The sequence below is a fragment of the Hippopotamus amphibius genome, chromosome 7 (genome assembly GCF_030028045.1).
Source record: "Hippopotamus amphibius kiboko isolate mHipAmp2 chromosome 7, mHipAmp2.hap2, whole genome shotgun sequence".
Classification (NCBI taxonomy): domain Eukaryota; kingdom Metazoa; phylum Chordata; class Mammalia; order Artiodactyla; family Hippopotamidae; genus Hippopotamus; species Hippopotamus amphibius.
The window spans coordinates 97,395,717-97,417,852 of NC_080192.1; the positions used below are offsets into that span (position 1 = coordinate 97,395,717).

General features: G+C 37.1%; 1 protein-coding gene across 3 annotated transcripts in view; it reads left to right on the top strand.

Annotated features, from left to right (window-relative positions):
• Positions 1–607: 607 nt before the first annotated feature.
• The window catches only part of XPO1 (exportin 1), a 42,585-nt gene continuing 21,056 nt past the window's right edge, over positions 608–22,136 (top strand). The window contains exons 1-4 of one of the 3 annotated variants that reach the window (XM_057741551.1): positions 608–1,360; positions 4,727–4,858; positions 9,777–9,878; positions 13,421–13,493. In XM_057741551.1, coding sequence (XP_057597534.1) covers positions 4,733–4,858; positions 9,777–9,878; positions 13,421–13,493 — 301 coding nt within the window. In that variant the 5' untranslated portion in view covers positions 608–1,360; positions 4,727–4,732. Of the gene's footprint in view, positions 1,361–4,726; positions 4,859–9,774; positions 9,879–9,946; positions 10,853–11,011; positions 11,076–13,420; positions 13,494–22,136 lie in introns of those variants that run through there. The other 2 variants (XM_057741553.1, XM_057741554.1) reach the window with 2 other exon arrangements.

The window sequence follows — 22,136 nt, forward strand, 5'->3', positions numbered from 1 at the left end:
CGATCCCGGCGGGCTCAGACCCCGCAAGTTGGCGGGAGCCGGCGGGGGCGGGCCAGCGCTGGTCCGAGAGAAGCCCAGCGAAGCCGAGCGAAAGCTGGCTGCCGCGCGCCCAGCTCAAACTCGCGCCTCCACGAGCTCACGAGCTGCGCCCCACCCTCTCCGTCACCAAAGGCGCCCAGCCAATGAGCGGGTCGGAAAGGCCGGGCCTGCGGGCTAAGCACTGGGAGGGGGAGCGGCGGGAGGGGGCGGGAAGTTGAGGGCGGGCTGTGTTTGATTGACAGCCCGCTCGAACCAATCCTTCGCGCGGCTTCTCTTCGCTCTCTTCTCTGCTCGGCTCAGCTCTTCGTCCCACCTCCTCCTCTTCCACCCCCCTCCTCGCTCCTTTGCGACCCGCCCCTCTTCCCCTCCCCCACTCTGCGGGCAAATCGCTGCTGGAAAGAGGCGGGGGCAGAAGCGGCGGGCTTGTGTGGAGCCTTGAGGTGGGATTGACGGGAGGCTTGGCCAATAGGAGGTAGGCTGATGGCGCGGCTGTGGCTGGAACCGGCCAATGGGCGGGCGGGCTGGGGGCGGAGGCCCAGGTTCCAAACGCTCCGCGGCGCCATGGGCTGAAAACTCAACCGAGATGGAATCTCCCAGTCTGAACCGGTTTCAACCGGTTCCGAGTTTGAGGCACTAGGAGGAGGGGGAGAAGCGGCTGCAGCGGCCGCGGCAGGAGCAGCGGGAGCTACAGCATCAGCAAGAGCAACAGTAGCTACAGCCCCGGCGGCGGTGCCCGTTCCAGTCTTTGCTGCTGCAGTCCGTGCAACCACCCAGAGGGGGAGGGGGGAACCACCAGTCGCTGAGGAGCAGGAGAAGGGGGGAAAGTTTAGGCGAGCCTGGGTGGGGGGGGCCCAGCGCCGGAGCCGCGTGAGAGAGGGAGCCGTATTTTGGTAGGGGGGAGTCGGACTGCAACTGGCAGCAGAGCGTCCCCCGGCCGTGTGGACTCTACAGCCCCTACTCCTGCCGCTCCTGCTGCCGCCTGTGGCTGGAGGGTCCCCCTGGGGCTGAATCTTTGGGACTTGACCCCCTTCCCCTCCCCCTTCCCTCACTCCCCCAGCCAGGCGGGAGCATTTATTCCACGGATTAATTGCCCTTTTTTGGGGGGGCGGGTGTTTGTGTGTGTGTCGGGGGGAGGTGTCCCTGAAATAGTAAATATTGTTGAGCTTTTTTTGCCCTTACCCTCTTCGTTTTTTTAATTTCCTTTTTTAAGGTGGGAAAACTGTGAAACCCACCTTGATTTCCTCCCCTCTCCCCCCCCCCCCATCCTCCCTCGCCCTAATCCCCCGACAAGGAAGGAAGAAGCAGTTGGTTCAATCTCTGGGTAAGTCGACTGTGTCTTCGGGGCCGAGGGTCGGGCGGCGGCGCGGCCGGGCGGGAGGAGGCTGGCGTGGGGCGCGGCGGCGGCCGCCGCGGGAGGCGAGCCGGGGAGGCGGCGGCGGGCCCATAGCAGAGCCTGCGATTGAATGGAGCCGCTTCTGCCGCTGGGGGATGGAGGCGGGGAGGCGGCCGCGGGAGGGGAGCGCTTGCTGGGTCATTCGCGTGTGCGGGTAGCTGTGGAGGAAGGCAAGGAGCGTGGTAGTGAAGTGGGGCCCGGCGCGGGGGTGGAAGGGCTTCCCCAGCCACTTGGGCTGTGGAGAAGTTGGGGTGATTTCAGGAACATTTCTGTAAATTATTAGGAGTGGAAGTTTCCAGAAATATTTAGTGCAGCAGCATTGAAACGTCCGCCTGCATCACGTGGCCCCTCGGTGGAGAGCTTGGGATCGCGGGAGGGAGGGGCTGTTGAGTCCTTGCTCCTCCTGCAGGGAAACTCAGAATCGCTGGTTTTCTACAGAGTAGAATTAGAAGTAGGAAAGGTTAGTTGATTTCTCAGGGATCTGCAGATGAGGTTCCGTGCTGTAGTTTGTTTTGGGGGGCTTGGGTATGTAAAGTGATCCACTCATTTTCTGCTGGCATTGTATAGTGGTTAATGCCCTGATTCTCCCTCATTCCGATGTCTGAGTTTGGGATGGGTGGGAGGAAGTGGTGTACTGGAGGAAGCATTGAAGGTTTGCCCGGCCCGGACCTTCTCTGAGCACGCAGAGGCCATGCTGTATAGAGAATGGGGCGGTGAACTTAAGGCGCCTGGTCTAAATACCTCCTCCGAGTATGGGCGGGGTGAGTGCGTGCTCCAGTATGCTATAGTTAGAAGTGCTGCACGTCGGTTCGGGTGGGAAGAGAGGGGAGGGCGGGCCTTAGTGAGGTGTGTTTCTACTGAATGAAGCAGGCAATTGCCCACACACCTCAAGTAGCAGTCTTTCTCCTTGGTAGCGACTTGTTTTCTGACCTACTATGTAGTTATCATTAAGCAGCGGTTATGATTTTCTGGGTTTTGGTTGGGAGCTGGCAGTGCTGCCCCTCTATTCAGTTCGAAGTGGCAGTGAAGGTATTTTGGTCGTCACTTGTAGAGTCACCACATGGCTGGTTAATACCTTATATTTGCTATACAGTGAGTGGAATTTAGGGTTGTGTCCCAAGGAGAAGAAAAAGCTTTTGAGGTTTCTTTAACCACCCCCACCACCCCCCCGCTATGGCTGTTTGCTATCTGCCTGATTGTATATCTTAAGCCTGTGGGTCACTGCTGTTAGTGGAAAGAATGTTTTGGAAGCTATTTGATTTGGGAGACTAAATGTGCTTGGCATTGACCAGAAAGCCGCCATTTCTGTACTACGTACGGTTCAAGAATAGGTGGGTCATTTCGAAGATAGCCGCTAGTTTTAAGGGTGGCATACCGTGCTGTGTTTAACACTAGCTTCTATTCTAAACCTGAATTTTTCACAGAAATTTGTCTCGAAGAACTCTGTAATGACAATGTACTTGAAAATGAAACTTTTTAGAGTCACTTTATTTTTTGTTTTGGCTATTACATTATGATAGGACTAAATAGGATAAAGTTAGTTCAATTTTCACTCCTCCCCCATCCGAAAACTTCTGATATGTAGATCTTGGTTCTTTGTGGACACTGCTTTTCAGCCTCAATTTTTAAGATTGTTCTGATCTTTTAAAATAGTATGGCACTTGTATGAGACTTGGGGAAATTAACACTTTCACTTATAGGATATATATTTTACTTTTTATGTTAGTATTTAGATCAAAGATTGTGTATGTCAGGTATTCTGTATTAAAAATACACTTAACTGCTGTAGAAATTTTTGAAATCTTGCTAGTTTTCACTGTCAGTGGAGGATGGAAAGACTTCAGAGAAATAAAAATCCTTGAATTCATTTCTCAATTTTTATGTTATGTCTAACCTAACCGATTGATCCTTCAGATCTTTACTTTGTTGTAACTGACATTAACATTAAATAAAACATTTGAGTTGAAATTGAAATTGCTGCCATTATTAAGAACGGTTTTAAGCTGTTATAAAATAGCCAAGAAATAACACCCTTTTTCCTAACCAGCTTGTTTGTCCAAACAATGTAATCAAGTTACCCACCCATTTCCTTATCTTGGGAGGTTAAGAGGGGGAGAAGTAGAGATGACCATCTGACCTTGTTGGGTCTGAGTGCGGTGAACTAGGGGTACTTAACACAAGGTTTCATACATGGCTTTCAGGGTGTCCTGAATTGTCTGTAATTGTATACAAAGTTGTGAATTTTTTTAATTTGGCAAGAGCTATCCTGTTCCTCTGATTGTGAGGCATCTTGACCCAAAAAAGGTTGAGGAGTACTGATTTAGCCAATCAGACTTAAGTGGCAATGGCTTTGAAGAAAAAGCGAAAGGAAAGATTTTTATAATGCTGGGCACCAGAAATGTGCATGTGTGCCAGCACCTTGGAGTAGACGTCTCTTAAAGGGGTACCATTGCATATGAACCCGTAGGTTTTAGCCAGTACATTATTTGAGGTGAAGAAGCTCCTTTTTCTGTTATGATAGAATTTGGTTTTGTTTGGAAAATAGCAAGCTTTTACAGCTTTTTGTTTTGCCAGTGAATAGCTGAAAATTAAAAAAAATCTTGTTTGACATATTACCATAAAGGTTTTTTTTCTAGACCATATATTCAAGGAGCTTGTATGCTTGTAATTGAAATCCCCAAATTCATTCAGGGATGAAAGAAATATGGATGGTTTAATTGAGTGCATAAGCTTAAATTCTGTAGAGGTTAAGGGTACCAGATGTGTTAGACTTGTTAGCTAATCATTGCTATATATAGGAAAACTTTATACCACATTTAATTTTTAGCGTCTTCAATGTATCTTAAAAATTAAGGTAACGTGGAATGAGGGAAAGTGAACTTTTGCTGAACTACAAGACCCTACTTGTGGGGGGAGGCATCCATTTGAACTTCATCTGTATTTAAAAATTTGAGATCAACACTTTAAATTGTATCAGGTTTTAGGGCCATAGGTTATTTAATAATCATTTTAAAAACGAGTTTGGGTAACTTTATATACGTTAGTAGAAAGAACTGTACAATTTTTCTGGGGTCTAAAAATAAAGTGGACCCTGATGATTACTGAAGTCATGGAGTACCTAAGTAACTTCAGCATTTATTTGTTTTTACTATCTCAGTTGCTTAGGTAAAATCTCTGAAATACAAAGTAAAATATTTTAAGAACATGGTTAAAGTAAAATAACATGAGTAGAAACTTCTTGACTGATATCAAAACTTCATAGGCACCTTAGTTTTTTTTTTTCTTTATTTTCAGTAATCTATGCCAGCAATTATGACAATGTTAGCAGACCATGCAGCTCGCCAGCTGCTCGATTTCAGCCAAAAACTGGATATCAACCTTTTAGACAATGTGGTGAATTGCTTATACCACGGAGAAGGAGCCCAGGTAAAGTAGCTTATCAAAGCATTATTGCAGTGTAATAAAGGTGTTGGGTTTGGAATAAAATCTTAAATTACCACCTTTTAAAGAAGTATTCCATAGTTTGTGTTAAATTGGAATTATATATTAACTTAAGAGGTGGTCTAGAGAAAGGTATTGAATTATATTTTGAAATGGTTTAGAGTGGGATGTTTTGGAATATTATTATTGTACTTGTTCTGTTCTTTAGCAGCCTTTACCGCATTTAATAAAAGCTAGAGCCCAATGTATTAAATGTTCTGTAGATATTAAAGGTTATATATTCCTTATATATTTAATGTATTTGGAGTTAATATGAGTCTTCTATTTTTGAAACATTTAAATTGCAGGAGTATTTCACAGATAAAACTTGTTTTAAAAATCCAACAATACCAAGTATTATTTGAATTTTAGCACTTGTTAAAGTGGTAATGTTAAAGTAGGAAATTATACGTAGTCTATGTTTTGATCAGTTTGTTTTGGGGATTTTTTTTTTTTTAAACAGGAGTGTTTGTAAATTTAAAAATTTTACGTTACAAGAAACCGGGCAATCTTGAGTCTGCACCCTGTGGACCTAATGTAAAGTTTTAAATGAGTAAAAGTTTCTGTTCCTGGATTAAAATCTTATAAAGTGATGTGACAGATGTCTTTATGAGTACAATTTTGTTGCCAAAAAGTACATTTCAGGTAGATAATGTATCTTCAAGGTATTAATTTATATTTGCATAGTTAAACCCTGGCTGTTTTCATACTTTTTAGAAACCTCTGAAAGATGGATATAGTAGTATCTTTTATAGATAGTCCAAAAAACATGGTGTATAAATATTAGCAAGTGTGTAAGTATTTGTATTCCCTTCTGAAATCTAACATTGGTTTCATTATAAAGAAAAAAATTTAGAGGGAAAAGAGGCCGTGAAAGTTGTATGAGTGGAAATTACAGTGATTCTGTAAGCTTGTTAGTGTAGTTTTATACTCCTGGGGCTTTTGATCAGTGTTCTTGTCTCCAGAAGTATTCCTGGAAAAGTGTCCATATTTACTACACGTACCATGTGGTTGTTTCCCAATAATACATTCAACATGGAGCTTTAAGCTCCATTTCATCCCAACACGGATGTGTGGAAAGCAGCTGCTTTTGGAAGACAGTCTGACAGTAAGGTTGAAATGCATGAAGTAGGGTTGGATTCAACTTTGACTGTATTAGAAGCACAAGTCTGTAAGCCATTAGAAAGATTGGTGATTAATTTTATCGCATCATTAAGCTACCAGTGGTCTTTAGTCTTTGTTCTTAACCTGATTCACAACATCTAAAAGTGTGATGACTAAACAGACCAGTGTTGTAGGCTTATAACTGAAGTAGTAATTATGAAGAATATGTTGTACTACTGCTTTTAGTAATGTTTCACAGTGTTGAGATTTAATTATTTTAAATTTGACTTTTTAATAAAGAATAGATTTAGAAAAGTTTACAAATATTTCCCATTTATAAAGGCAAAATTAACTTACCCAAAAGTAAGAATTTTATGTCTAGTTAAATCTCTCATGGGACAAATCAAATGCATAATCAGTAAGCTGATATTTGTTATAGGTAAGGAAACAGGCTTAGAGCTTAAAGGCTGTTAACTCCTTTTCTGAAAGTGGTATCTTTAAATTTCTTTGTTCAATTTTTTATATACCGCCTCTTAGGGGGATTTATTTTGAATAAAAAGTTGAAGGCTGCAGTGGAAAACATGTTTTTAGTGTTAGATGTCTTAATTTTATTTCAGTAAGTTTTCTAGTCATTCCTCTGGAGTCTCATCTTTTGACTCAAAATGTTATCTGCCTTGCAGGAGACTAGAGGATTAGTGATGAGGTTTTATAAAGCACCTGTTGCTGGTGACTGCTACTTAGGAGTCATTCTGTTTAAAGGGTACTTTTGAAAGTATAATGAAGAAGATTTTGTCTGTGTGATATAAACTTGTTTTAAAATATGGTTTGGTGGGGAGTTTTTGTTTGGTTTTGGTCTCTCATAAAATATGTACTTAAAATAACAACTAGAAATTATGCTAATTAAGCTTTCACACTCACCTGTATGCAGCCTAACTTTAAGGATTACATAATTTTAGAGGGGAAGGAATTGTTAGAAGGGTGGCTTTTAATCTGTAGATAGAACTTTTGCCTAAGTGAGTAGTATAGTAGGATAGTTAGCACTGTAATATTAGGACTGTCTTCTGCTATAAATGTTTTTCTATTTTTAGCCAAGTAGGCTGCCAGGAAAAAAAAATTATGATAGAGTTGGGTATTTTCTCCAATACTGTGTTGTGTCTTTGAACACTTTTATCTATTGCTTAGCAACTAAAATACTTTTCACCATTCAGTTAGTAACACAGGGAGATGCCAGATTTTCTCTCTCTTTGGTTTCCTTTTGTGTCTTTATTAATCCCTCCTGGGGTTTTAAGTTAATAAAAGAATATATTATGTAAGAACAGTTGGATTAGGACAAATTTTAAAAAAGGATGCAAATACTAGAAGTAGCTTCAGAGACAAAAAGGATGACTTAAAAGGAAGGAACATGATTTATGCAGAGATTGAAAGGAATGGTGATAGTGTGGGAAGTATTCTTTTATGTATAGAATGCTCATCACTTCAAAAAATCCGATAAAGTTGTATCTTGACCAAATAACTTTTACTAGGCATGGGTACCTTAATCCTCTTAATATTTGTTACTATTTTATATGCAAGTCTCTATCTGGATAGTTTCAGGGAGAGTATCAAAACACTGCTGAAATGGGCTTTGGCCCTAAATAACTCATATCACTATTCTACCTTTTGTAGGTTGGTTATTATATAATACAATTACAGCCCTTTAAAGCTATCAGTTCTTTAATGAAATCAAATGAAAAAAAGTATAGTTGTATTTCAAGACTTTACACTCTGACTCTAATCCCAGACCTTTAGGGTGGAACCCAGGCACCTGATTTTTCTTTGAAGTTCCACAGTGTTTCTGGAGTTAGTGTCAGGATACAGAACCATTACCTTAATTTAATGGGTGTGTATTTGTCAACATTTTTTTTTTTTTTTTACAATAAGCAGTGTATATTGCTGGTTGATTAATGGGAAAAAATCATGAATGTGATACTCTGTTACCTGAGGAAAAGAATTCTTAACATCAAATCCACAAGAGAAAAATTGATTTTTGTTTTGTTTTGTAAATTGGAATAAAAGCCAACTTAAAAAAGATTATGAGGTGTCTGTGTCAGAGATGGTTTAAATACGATTTCCTGCGCCCTTTGTTGTGTTTTTTTGTTTTGTTTTGGGGGTTTTTTTTGTTGGTTTTTAATTTATTTATTTATTGGCTGCATTGGGTCTTCATTGCTGCACACAGGCTTTCTGTAGTTGTGGCGAGTAGGGGCTACTCTTTATTGTGGTGTGCGGGCTCCTCATTGCTGTGGCTTCTCTTGTTGCGGAGCATGGGCTCTAGGCGTGTGGGCTTTAATAGTTGTGGCACACAGGCTTAGTTGCTTCTCTGCATGTGGGATCTTCCTGGACCAGGATCGAACCTATGTCCCCTGCATTAGCAGGCAGATTTTAAACCACTGTGCCACCTAAGAAGTCCCTCCCCCCCTTCCCTCCCTTTGATACCTTATTGTTTATAACCCATAGAATCAAACCCTTAATCAAGTAAATGATCTAACAAGGATAATTGACAAATTTTAAAACCATCAAACTTTACTTTTTGGTTACATGTGATAGAAATAGGTAAAAGATAATTAGGGAGAATCCAGTTGAGCTACAAAACAGCCTCTGAAGGTGAAAAAGATTAAACTGTTGCTTCCTGAAGAAAAAATCAATAGACTCACCAGCCTTTGGTAAAATGTAGTGTTCCTATCATATGAAAAACTAACAGTTAAAAGAAGAAACTAGGTAATGTCAACATGGCTAGATCTTTAAAACTGTGAATTGTCAGTCATATCTCAGTAAAGCTGAGGGAAAAAAACTGTCAAATGGAAAGAGCAAATTGCAGAAGGATTTCTGTAGTATACTATTTATATAAAATTTAGTAACCGCAACTATTTTTATGAAATTCATACACATGCTGTGAAAACACAGGCAGGAAAAGACACCAAATTCATGAAAGTGATTATCTCTAAAGAAGGAACAAAGGAAGGAAATGGCACTGAAGAAAGGTACAAAGTTCCCTAAATTTTAGATCTTATGTTTAAAAGAAAGACAAGTGCAGCAGAGTCTTAACATTTGTTACTTTTAGGTGATGGTTTCATCTGGTTTAAATATTATTTCTGGGTTTGCATTTTAGAAATACAAAAGCAAAAAAAATTTTCAAAATAAGCTAGGATTTAATGTATGAAATTAGAGGATTTTCGGAGACAAAGGTGTGTTTACAATAAACTGAAGAGACTCTTTTAAAAAGGTCTTAATGTTTTATATGTATCAACAGGTATTTGAAATTTGTAGACTTAAACCTAGCTTTTATCTGTCTCCCCATAAAATAGAATTTTACAGATAAGGTTTGTTAAGGATATCTTAGTGACTTTTACAAACCAGAGTATACCATTACATGATTTATCTAAGTTAGATGTGAATTTTTATATGTTGCTTTTGGTTGATTGTGTGCTGAGAACCCCTTTATGTCAGAGTAGATCTTTGTTAGAATTGATTGAATTTAAGTTCAGTTTTGAGAACACCAAATAAAGCAGATTAGGGGGAAAAAAACTTTCCTGTTTCAAAAGAGTATTCCCATTCTTAATTGAAGTTTAAGAGTGATAATGGACACATTTTTATTTCTATAAGGACTAATTTCTTGAGTATTTCTGAAAGTCGATAAAATCACTGTCCTATTAGAATTTGTGCCTTGCTCAATACCATTCAAAAGAACAAGTTAGCTTAAAATTCTTTTTGTATACTATTTTAGCAAAGAATGGCTCAAGAAGTACTGACACATTTAAAGGAGCATCCTGATGCATGGACAAGAGTCGACACAATTTTGGAATTTTCACAGAATATGAACACGAAAGTAAGCAAGTGGTGGTTTTAAAATCCATTATTTCTTCTTTTCTTCCAGTCATAAACTTTGAGGAAGGTATCTCATTTTTAGTATTAGCATTTGTTATCTCAAATCATTTAATAATGTTAACTTATTTCAAAATCTAGTCTTAAACATAGAATTAATTCTTGCAAATAGTCCTAAGAATTATGAATGAAGTTTTGTAATTGGGACTAGTATGCAAGGTGGCTTTTTTTTTGGTTTGGGGTTTTTTTTTTTTGGTTTGGGGGGTTTTGTTTTTTGGGTTTTGTTTTTGTTTTTAAGACTGTGTACAGATCTCAGCATAAATTCTGAATGTATTCAGAGATGAAACATAACATCAGAGGAATTATTTTGGGCAAGTAATCAATATAACACAGGCTAGGCACCTCCAAAACAAAGTTATGTGGGCAGTGTAAACCCTACTCCATGGTACCAATGCTTTTAATGGGACAGCACTCAGTTTTTATTTGCAATTGAAAAATGTTATCATTTGGGTCCTTTTTTCTTAAGTTTGAACAGAAGGGTTGATCAAAATGTGTTTTGACTGTTTAGGCTTGATGATTCACACTTCTCTTTAAACTGCCTTAAAGTAGTAAAATACCATGCATGGCATTCTGTTTAAATACACACAAGGTTTCCACTTGGTATATGTTGTGTTAAAACAGAAAGTAGCCATGTTCACCTCTGTTTCTGAAATCAGACTGTGTTAATTAACAGTTTTAAAATATTAACTAGTTTTGACATCTTATAAATTTTAGGGCAAAAATACAGTCCAGAACTTCCTCAAAGTGCTAACCTTAAGTAACATAACAGTGTTTGCCTGTTTGCTTGCCTGGTAAATTTTGCTTTTTATACTGACAGACATTACTAATGTTTAAGTTGATTTATCAACAGTATTTTTAAAAACTCAAATTTGTCTTGTGAAAAATGAGATGATTAGAGGAACAGAAAGAAAGCAACAGGTAAAGAATTCTTCAATTTACATAAATTACAAATGATTTGGTGCTAAATTTATGCACTATGACATTTGGCTTTTATGCAATCATTTTTTTTTTCTTTAAAGATGTTAACACTACCTGATATTAATCATAATGTTCCATTATGTTGATTGCTTGTAATAGGAAGAAAAGGGGTGTCTTCCTGTGCAACTGACACAGCTAGGCTTTGACGGCAGGCCTCCACAAGGTCTACCCTTTTGATTCCCTTTAACTGAATTCTGTTCATCAATTGTTTTTGTTTCATGGGCGGTGGGAGGGTAAAGGGGAATTCAATGCGTAAAATAAGTATTTCTAAGGGCTCAGTAGAAATTTCTACCATAGGGATCATTTCATGCATTTATTTTTTTCATTTAGTCTTTGCTGTTATCTGTCCCTCATCTTCATAACTCAGCAGTGGATTTCTCAAGTCCTGCGATGTAAAGCAGAAATGTAATACTTCAGAATGATGTTTGGATTATTTACGTATATTTCCAAAGTAATTATTTAATCACTGACCCTCAGATTTGGCTGTCACTTCAGATTTTTTAATCAAAATACTCCTTTTCAAAGAAATGTGAATTCTCTTTACGTGTGGAGTCTTAATGTCTAGGAGAGATTGGGTTTTAGGGTACTATGATGGCGATCTATGTATACCTTTGAACTAACTTGTGAAAAGCTTTTATTGGGCTTCCTGACTCAGCCCTGTTAGTAGAAAGAGGAAAATATGAATTGTATCTTCAGCAAGCTTGTGCTACATTTTTACAGTGGAAGAAAGAACTAGAGGTTAGTAAATAGGTAATGTAGGTAACAAAGTATCGGATATAAAGGCAGAGTAAATAAATAAGTGCAACAGTGAAGGGGGGTATCCTTCACTCAAAAAGGGTAAGCTGAAAATACATTGGCTAAATATGGTGAAGTTATCAGTAAGATTACTACTTCTTAACTTTTGTGTTTATGGTGGGTTTTGTGTCTTAGTTTCTTAAAGATCTTTGTAATTGGTTGAGAATTAGCAAGAGGGCATATATTCCATGTAGTAAGAAGTGCATTTGTTTTAACTTAGTGAAACTTTTGATACTCTGAATTCATACCTATAAAATTAATTTAAAGCAAGTTTAGGGTAGTATTTTTTTTTGAAGTTAATTTAGAATTGTAGTCAATGAGAAACTTACCTTTTTTCTTTATTTACATTTGTCTGAGACCTAAACCTATAAAGAGATGTAAATGAACAGGATAGAAAGCTTCACCATTTACTGCTGATTATGAAACTTTTAACGGCATCAAATTTATAATTTGTAATTTCAGAATTTTGCTTTGGCCTTTTTTTTATTTTTGAAGTGTTTTTAAGGAATGTTCTGCAAATGTAGGATTTGAGTTGAAATGGCAAAATTTCCCTAAAAAGTACGAAATGTTAAAAATTAAAGAAAACAGCAAAAACACTGTTTGAGCACAATGTAGTTTGGGACAGTCTATATTGTGCTTTGAATAAAGTGCATTCACATGATCCCTTTGGTTGAAATACTAATGCTCCTATTTTATTGTGTGATGACTAACCATTTTAAAGATGAACTCTTATTCTCAGCCAAAACTTGCAATCTGAGGTTATATGTCTATATGAGAATGAGTTTACCTTTCAGGTATTATAGCTGACTCTTCCCTAATTCAACCAGTTGAAACATACCACAACAATTTTGACCCTTTTCTTCCTCCTGTCTATCCACACTAATTGGTCATGGTAATAATTTTGGGTAGTAACTCCTATAGCCTTATAAATTGTTATAAATATTGTTGACTATTTAGAGTGAGTAATCAACAGGAGGGACAAAATGGCTTGAAAGTGGTATTTGTATTTATTAACTTTCTCACATTTTTAGCTAACATTTTTATGTTTGGAAGGAATACCTGAAAGGTAGATACAGATTGCAACATGCATTTGTGTATTATTTTGACTGTGCACAAAAGTTTATCTTTAAATTAGTAGAAATAGCAACTATAAGGGTGGGTAAAATTTAAAATTAAACCCGTGGGCTGTCTTGCTGCTCCTTAAGTAACACACCAGTGATGCTTGTAAACACTTTCTATAGAAAGTATCTGTGACAATACTTTAATACTTGGCCAAGAGCTTACAACTCCTAGAAGATGGTAGGAAGCTTGAGAGCATCCAAGCTGCTAAATTCTTTGGAGCCTGGTCGTGTTAAAGTACGTGAGCCTATAAGCAGTCATTTATGCTGTGAATTCATATCTGGCTGCTACTTTTCCTTCTACAGACTAAGCCTATTTGGCTGCTAAGGGCTTTTTATTTGGTTCTTCCTCCTGGTGTGAGCATGTATAAACAGCAGGACGTTAAATAGAGTAGTAAACAATAAAATGAGGAAAATGCATGAAAACTCAGTATATGGGCAAATAGATCCTTATTTAATGTATGTAATTAAACTTGGTAGCATAATGTTTTTGAAACTTTAGATGTGAATGTGTGAATGTCTGTCCATTTGTGAATCCTGGAAATTGCCTGTCTTACAGCAGTATATTCACATGCTTCTATTCTCCAATTTTCAGTATTATGGACTACAAATTTTGGAAAATGTGATAAAAACAAGGTGGAAGATTCTTCCAAGGAACCAATGTGAAGGTAGGAAAGTGTTTTAAAGAATTTTAAGTTCAGAATTTTTTTGTTCCTGTCATTTTTATTATAGTTGAGTATTGAACAGGAGGAATGCATTCAATCTTTAATAGTTTGTTATGCTCTAATGGATTACTGCTTTCATCATGTTGCAGGGCAGGTTCTGTTTATATTTGGGGGCACGGTTATCTTTGGGGGAAAGCAGAAACCAGACTAGTTAAACTTTCTACAGTAAAAATTGTGAAAAATTTGTATCAACTCATAGTTAATCTGGGCCATGTTTGAAGTGAATGATATTTGAATGTGTGCTCTTACGCAGTGTTTTAAGTTCATTACGCAGTGACGAGTAATGAGTATCATAATACAAGAAATAACACATGAATATAACCGCAAAGGAAAAACCTAGCTTTAAAAATGAAAAGGCTTTACTTTTTGAAATTCTGGGCATACTTATAAGAGGTTGGCTTCTAAAATAAGGAAAGATCAAAAAATGAAGATGTGGTGATGTCTGGTATTAATATTTTAACTTTTTCCTTTGTCCTACCTCGATAAAAGTAGTCATGGTTTAAGAAACATGGGGCAAGGTTAGTATCTTGGAATTCTTTGATGCAGTGAATTCCTTCCAGTTTTCACATACTGCCTTATCTACTTTGTAACTTGTTTAATCTCTGAAAAATAAAAAGAGAAGTCTGGACTTTATAATGGGGTTATACTACTTTTGGTGGTGCTTTCTTCTATTAAATTGTCCCCTTTCTTTGACTGTTGCTGTTTAAGATGTCTTTAATCTGCTTCTCACGTCATCTTTAGGGTGGGATAGTGACCTGGATTTACTCAGTGACTTAAATCTTGATATCCTTCTAGCATGTTTAGAGGTGAATGGGGGCAATCTTTAACTGCAGTATCCCTAATACACCATAAACTGAATTTAGAATGATAGTATGGGAAGAAATGTGCCCTGCTCCTCCCTCCCTCTCCCCCCGCCTCGGAAGAGGTTCCTATTTCTTTAAATGTTTTATCTTGGTTTGAAACCATTCTAGATCACATTCTGTGACCTTCTCAGAAATCAGTAAGTATAGTTTGACTCTGTGGCCCAAATGGATCCTTTGTACTTCATCACTACTTTCAGGGACCTTGGGTGCAGTCCTGGTTCCTTTACTACTATTGTTTTAATTGTGATTTGAGCCTCAAATTTAACTTTGGCTATGGCTTACCATACCAACAAAGAAGTGTTTAATTTTTTTTATTTCAGTCAATGTCATTTTACTGTGTCATTTATAGTAAGTCCCTCTTTAATTTCTAAACACATAGACCTCTGCTTCTTATTACATAAGGATTGTGCTAGATGATTCTCCCAAGTTACTTTCCAGCTATGAAATTAAGTGATTTAAAATTATACCAGCTTATCAAACTCATGGTTGTATTTGTTACTAAAAAAATTAGAAGCTAAAATTCTTCCTGAGGACTTGACATTTTTTGCTTTCTACATGAATAGGAATGGCAAGTTTGATTTTTTTTCATAAAGTCAAAAACTCCCATATATTTCTATGTAAGTATCAAATATATACATATACCAGGGCATAAGACTATTTAATTTTATTTTGAAAGTCTTGTCATCTTTTTTGGAAAAAGCTAGTGGAGGAGGGGTGGTGATTATTCTCCCTGAGTTAAGAAAATTGTTTTATGTGTTCCTATTCTTTATTAGTGAGACACTTCATTTCTCTGCAAGCATTACTTATTTTTTTTTTTTTATTTTTTTTTTTATTTTTTTTGGGGGGTACACCAGGTTCAATCAACTGTTTTTATACACATATCCCCATAGCATTACTTATTAAAAAAAAAAAACATCTATCAGAATTGCCTTTCCCCTTGCACTTCCCCTTAACACTAGTGATAAGATTGGGGTGTAAACTTTTCTGAAAGTACCTGAAGTTACTATCACCGCATATGGTTGTCACTTGTCAGTGAAGTCATTACATGGGGGGGAAAGTATGATGTAATGTTTAGGGTCTTTCAGAGGCTCAGTATTAGAAGAGCATGTAAAATAGCTTCCAGAGAATGTGAGTGAACTCTGACTTTATATATGCAGCAGCAGCTTTGCATGATGCATTTAATGGTTTGTATTTTTAAGGTAATTGATCTCATTTCTAAAACATTGGGAAATAGATTTATTCACTACTATATTTATAATTCCTTCCAACTTTGTCAGTCCTGGGAGGCTTCTATAATCCTAAGATTTTGTATCTCACAAAGTGCACTAACATTTCTGAATGTTAATTTTCCTTCATCTTTAACTTCAATATTAGAAATAAATTAGTATAACCCTCAAAATACTGTACATTCTTTTTGTTTATAATTGTTATATCTTTTAGGCTGTTGTCTCCACTTGTTAGCTACCCTTTGGCCAATTTTCTTAGCATATATATGGGACATATCTTGTTTATTTGCTTTGTACAAAGTACTGTTAAGACTATACAGGAGGGAATACGGGGATATGTGTATAAAAACAGATGATTGAACTTGGTGTACCCCCAAAAAAATAATAAATAAAATTTAAAAAAAAAAGACTATACAAATATATCCCTACATCAGAGTGTTACAAGTAGGAGGGTAAAACATTAAAAATAATATGATCGTTAAATTTGGTGTATAAATAATGAATGCTAACACATGCTAAAAGAAGGGGAAAATCAGATTGGCCCCTTTGGACAAGATCATTCACAAAAATGGCAGTATTTAACATATTTTAAAGGAAGGGTAGGTTTGGCTGTACAAACAGCAAGCGAAAATAAGTTTTGTACATTTTTTCCAATCTAGCATATATTTTATTGACTTCCAGGTTCTTGTACATAAGCATATGTTAATTTTCACATGCTCTTTTAGGGGAATGGCATTTTCAATTTAGGGCATTATCTAAAGCACTTTGCCAGGGAGATACCTGACAATTCTGGACTGAGTTAGATGTCTCTTGCTCTGTGTTCCTTTACTGTGCCTATACTAGTGGATCATAGATCAGTAAAATTTTAATGAGCAAACGACAGATAATAGCCAAGTAAGGACATGTTAAAGAAACATTTAATTAAAAGATATGTTAATAAAAATAGAGCAAGTGAGATACAGCCTCCATAATCATTTCAATGAATTTAGATTTATGTAATAAAGAATTAACTACATTGTTCTGGTTTTTATTTGGTCACCTCCATCCCCACCCACGATAACCTTTATCCTCCTTAGCTGTCAACTGTTTTCTCACTCTTTTATCCCCCCAGATGTAAGCTTAACAGTATCTGGGGTCAGAATGTCTTTATAGCATTCTTTACTGGTTGCTGTATACGTGTTCAGTATATAATTATTAATGAATTGCTTATTATTGAACTGCTTCAGTGACTGGCACCACTCCCTATTAATTCATTCCTCTATTTAAGAGCCTAATGACTTTCCCAATACTTTTGCTTTAACATTTTTAAATTACATGAATATATATAATTGATATCTTTTAGGTTAAGTTTTGAAGTGATACTTGCATAGATGAGTTACTGTAAGTCAAGACAATTTTTAAGATATTGAGTAAGTTTCCTGTGCTATACAGTAGGTCTTTCTTGTTTGTATATAGTAGTGTGTATGTTTTAATCCCAATCTCCTAATTTTTTCCTCCCCCCATCCCCCTTTTCCCTCTGGTAACCATAAGTTTGTTTTCTGTGTGTGTGAGTGTATTTCTGTTTTGTAAATAAGTTCATTTGTATCATTTCTAAAGATTCCACATGTAAGTAATATATGATATTCGTCTTTGGTTTACTTCACTTAGTATGGTAATCTCTGGGTTCATCCATGTTGCTGCAAATGGCATTGTTTCATTCCTTTGTTATGGCTGAGTAATATTCCATTCTCTCTGCGTGTCACATCTTCTTTGTCCATTCATCTGTTGATGGACATTTCGGTTGCTTCCATACTTTTTAAGGAACCTCCATACTGTTCTCCATAGTGGCTGTACCAATTTACATTCCTACCAACGGTGCAGGAGCGTTCCTTTTTCTCCACATCCTCTCCAGCATTTATTATTTATAGACTTTTTGATGTTGGCCATTCTGGCCGGTGTGAGGTGATACCTCATTGTGGTTTTTTGTTTGTTTAATTTTATTTATTTATTTATTTGGCTGCATTGGGTCTTCATTGCTGCATACGGGCTTTTCCTTAGTTGCGACGAGTGGGGGCTACTCTTTGTTGTGGTACACGGGTTTCTCATTGTGGTGGCTTCTCTTGCTGCAGAGCACAGGCTCTAGGTGCGTGGACTTCAATAGTTGAGGCATATGGGCTTCAATAGTTGCAGTTCATGGGCTCTAGAGCACAGGTTAAGTAGTTGTGCCACACAGGCTTAGTTGCTTTGTGGCATGTGGGATCTTCCTGGGCCAGGGATCGAACCCATGTCCTCTGTGTTGGCAGGCAAATTCTCAACCACTGTGCCACCAAGGAAGTCCCAGTTTGGATTTTCATTTCTGTAATAATTAGTGATGTTGAGCATCTTTTCATGTGCCTTTTGGCCACCTGTATGTCTTTAGAGAAAATGTATTTTTTTTAAAAAATATTATTTATTTATTTATTGGCTGTGTTGGGTCTTCGTTGCATGGGCTTCTCATTGCGGTGGCTGCTCTTGTGTGAAACACGGGCTTCAGTAGTTGTGGTGCATGGGCTTAGTTGCTTTGTGGCATGTGTGATCTTCCCAGACCAGAGCTCAAACCTGTGTCCCCTGCATTGCCAGGCAGATTCTTAACCACTGAGCCACCTAGGAAGCCCACTGCCCATTTTTTGATTGGGTTGGGGGGGGGGGTTGTGTTTGTTTATATTGAGCTGTGTGAGCTGTTTGTATATTTTGGAGATGAATCCCTCGTCACTTGCATCATTTGCAAATTTTTTCTCCCATTCTGTAAATTGTCTTTTTGTTTTGTTTATGGTTTCCTTTGCTTTCCAAAATAGCTTTGAAGTTTAACTAGGTCCCATTTGTTTATTTTTGTTTTTGTTTAAGACTATTTTATCTTGTCTGCAATACACATCAGTTTTCATTATAACCACCATTCCTGTTTTAAAGTAATTTTTGTGTTTGGTTTAGAAAATTCAAACTGTAAAGAAGTGGGGGGAGGCCTCCTTTGTTTCTCCCTGAAAAAAAATCTAAAGAAATCTCTTTTTAAATTAAACCTAAGGATTATATTTTAAGCTGTTAAGGCATATGGCTTATACATCATTACATTTCATGAGATGTATACACACTTGCTGACTTGAAAAGAGGGGTTGTGAATTTATGAAGAAAAAAAGTTCAGAGTGATAAAGCTATACTATCTTGATTGTCTTGCATGGTTATTGGGATATGGTAAAAGAGGTAATGTTTGTAAAGCCCTCTGCATATCTAGGTGCTGACTATAGATAAACACAACATGTGTGTTTTCAGCCTTTTTCCATAAAAGTACTCCCACTTCTCTCCATTTCACCGAATAGTCATATACTGGTATCAAGTTAACTTGAAATTTCTGCAGTAGCATTCTAACTGGGACTCCTTAACACCCACTTATGTGTGTCTCTTGTAATATATTCACAACAGAGGATTTAGCATGATATTTTAAAAACAGAACTAATCCAGTCAGTTCCATGCTTGAAGTTTCCCATTGTACTGAATATTACATGTTTACCTTGTTGCCTTTAAGCAATACTGGCTTTCAAAAATTATTTGTTTGCCTTTTTTTTTTAAGGTATATTTAACATATACAATAAACTGTGTGTGTGTTAAAGTGTACGGTTTGATACGTTTCAGCTCATGCATACACCCATGAAACCACCACTATAATCAGGACCTTTGTGATTGCCTTCTCTTTTACCTCCCCAGCCCCCAGTCTGCTCTCTGTCATTCACTTGATTAGCTAGGAGTAGAATGGCTAGATCATGTGGTAGGTGTATGTTTTTTAGCTGCCCAGTTGTTTTCTAAAATGGTTGTATCACTTTACATTCTCAGAAACAGTATGTTTCCCATCATCACCAAAGCTTGGTATGGTCAGTGTTTTTAATTTAGCCAGTATAGCACATGTATAATGGCTTCTCACTGTGACTTAGGTTGTTGAGCATCTTTAACATCTCTATATGTATGTTTAAAGTTGGTAGTGTTACTCCCTGTTGAACAGAGAGAGTTGTTTCCTTTGTTGGTCATTGTGAAAAGAAAATTTAAGTGTTTAGACTCTTAAGCTCTTGGCTCTTAAGCAAATTTATGAGAAATTTCTTGCCCCTCCCCCCCACCATAGAATGTAATGTTTAAAGTATCAGTCTAATCTCAGATTTGACAGGCACTCCTATTTGTGTATTTTTGCTAGTTTTATAACATGATGGGATAATAAAGCTAAGGTAATGTTGATTAAATTCACATTTTATCTAATAAAACAAGGTAGTATTTTTCAAGATGTTCTTTTGCATTTCAGCATCATACATAATTGACAGAAACTGTTTTCTCACCACTGCAAGTTGAGGTAACAATTTGGTCCCCCCAAAGTTTCTTAATTCTGTGGAACTTCTATAAGAGGTCTTTACTTGAGACTTAACAATGCCTAATCCTTATTTTATATCCACACAGGAGACAGGAACCACATTACAGATTTTATTAAAGGGGTGTGGATATTATTATGATCTTTTGTTATAGGAAAAATTGTTGAAGTTTTAACAAAATAAAAACTTGTTTTGTTGTGATTAAATATACATAATATTTACCATTTTAAGTGTATAATTCATTGTCAGTAAGTAAATTCATAGTATTGTACAAGCATCATTACTATTCATCTCCAGAATTCTTTCATCATCCCAGTTGAAACTACCCAATAAACATTAACTCCGTTACTCTCTCTCCCCAGTCCCTGTTAACCACTGTTATACTTTTTGTCTCTGAATATATACCACTTTGTTTATCCATCCGTGGGTTGTTTCCAAATTTTGTCTTATTTTGAATAGTGAAGCTATGAACTTAATGAAATTTTAATTGCTGTATATCTTTTAGAGTTCTTGTTTAGTATGTTTGAGGCCATAAACCCTTTTAAGAGTAATATATAATAAATAATAAAGATCCACTCCTTAAAACTACTAAACATGTAGGCAATAAGTTAGTCTAATTCTAGCCTATCTATGGGAGTGCTGGGTTAAGAACCCCTGCTTTTGAATTATTTTCAGCTATTTGTTTCTCGTTTTGTTGTTTGTTCTCATGAGTCATTTCATGAGTGAGGAGTAGGAACATTATTCTGGATTCCTTTGGACAATAAGGTGAAGAGGACAGATAGCTGTATTTTTAGTGACTCTTTCTGAATATCATTTCTGGTGGTTTAAATGGACAGGTGTTTGTAATAGCAGTATGACTTGGGAAAAGAGCCTTTCTTTCTGGCCAACAGGTATGTGAAAAGATGCTCAGAATCACTAATTATTAGAGAAATGAAAATCAAAACTGCAAGAGGTATCACCTCACACCAGTCAGAATGGCCATCAAAAAGTCTACAGACAGTAAATGTTGGAGAGGTTGTGGAGAAAAAGGAACCCTACTGCACTGTTGATGGGAATGTAAATTGGTATGGCTACTATGGAGAACAGTATGGAGGTTAAGTTATATGATCCAGCAGTGCCACTCCTGAGCATATATCCAGAAAAAGATGAAAACTCTAATTCAAAAAGATACATGAAGCCCAGTGTTCATAGTATCACTGCTTACAATAGCAAAGACATGGAAGCAACCTAAATACCCATTGACAGATGGAATGAATAAATGAGATGTGGGGGTGGGGATGTGTGTGTATACATGCACACACATACAATGGAATATTACTCAGCCAAGAAAACAAGAATGATATAATACCATTTGCAGCAATATGGATGGACCTAGAGATTATCATACTGAGTGAAGACAGTCACAGAGGAGGACAAATATTGTGATATCACATGTGGAATCTTTAAAAATGATACATATGAACTTAATTTAAAAACAGAAATAGAGTCAGACATAGAAAAGAAATTTGTGGTTACCAAAGGGGAAACGGGGAGGGGTAAATTGGGAGTATGGGATTAACATTTACATAATACTATATATAAAATAAACAAGGACCTACTGTATAGCATATATATTGTGCTATATTGAATATCAATATCTTGTAATAAACTATAATGGAAGAGAATCAGAAAAAGAATGTTGATATGTGTGTGTATATTTTATATATATATATATATATGAGAATCATGAGAATCACTTTGCTGTACACCTGAAACTAACACAACATTGGAAATCAACTACACTTCAGCATTTAAAATGTGAAGGAAAAAATGTTAGTTATACATGAGCTTTGATGGAGGGATGTGATTATAAACAACTATTTAAAGTGAATTTGGGTACTATAAGCATTACACAATGGTTGGGACTGGATTGGACTCAGGTTTGCTTGATTGTAGCTTTACTTTTATAATAGTGTGTCAAGGCTTTCCATTTTCTGTGATGTGTGAAAATTAGCCACTATGAAAGCAAAGGATAAGTCTGCAACTTTCTAACTCCTTTTACAGTTTGTCTAGGAATGCAGTTTTCTCTTAATAGGTAGAATCCTGTATTTGTTTGAAAACTTAATGCATGACAGTCTATATCACTGATTAGCTTAG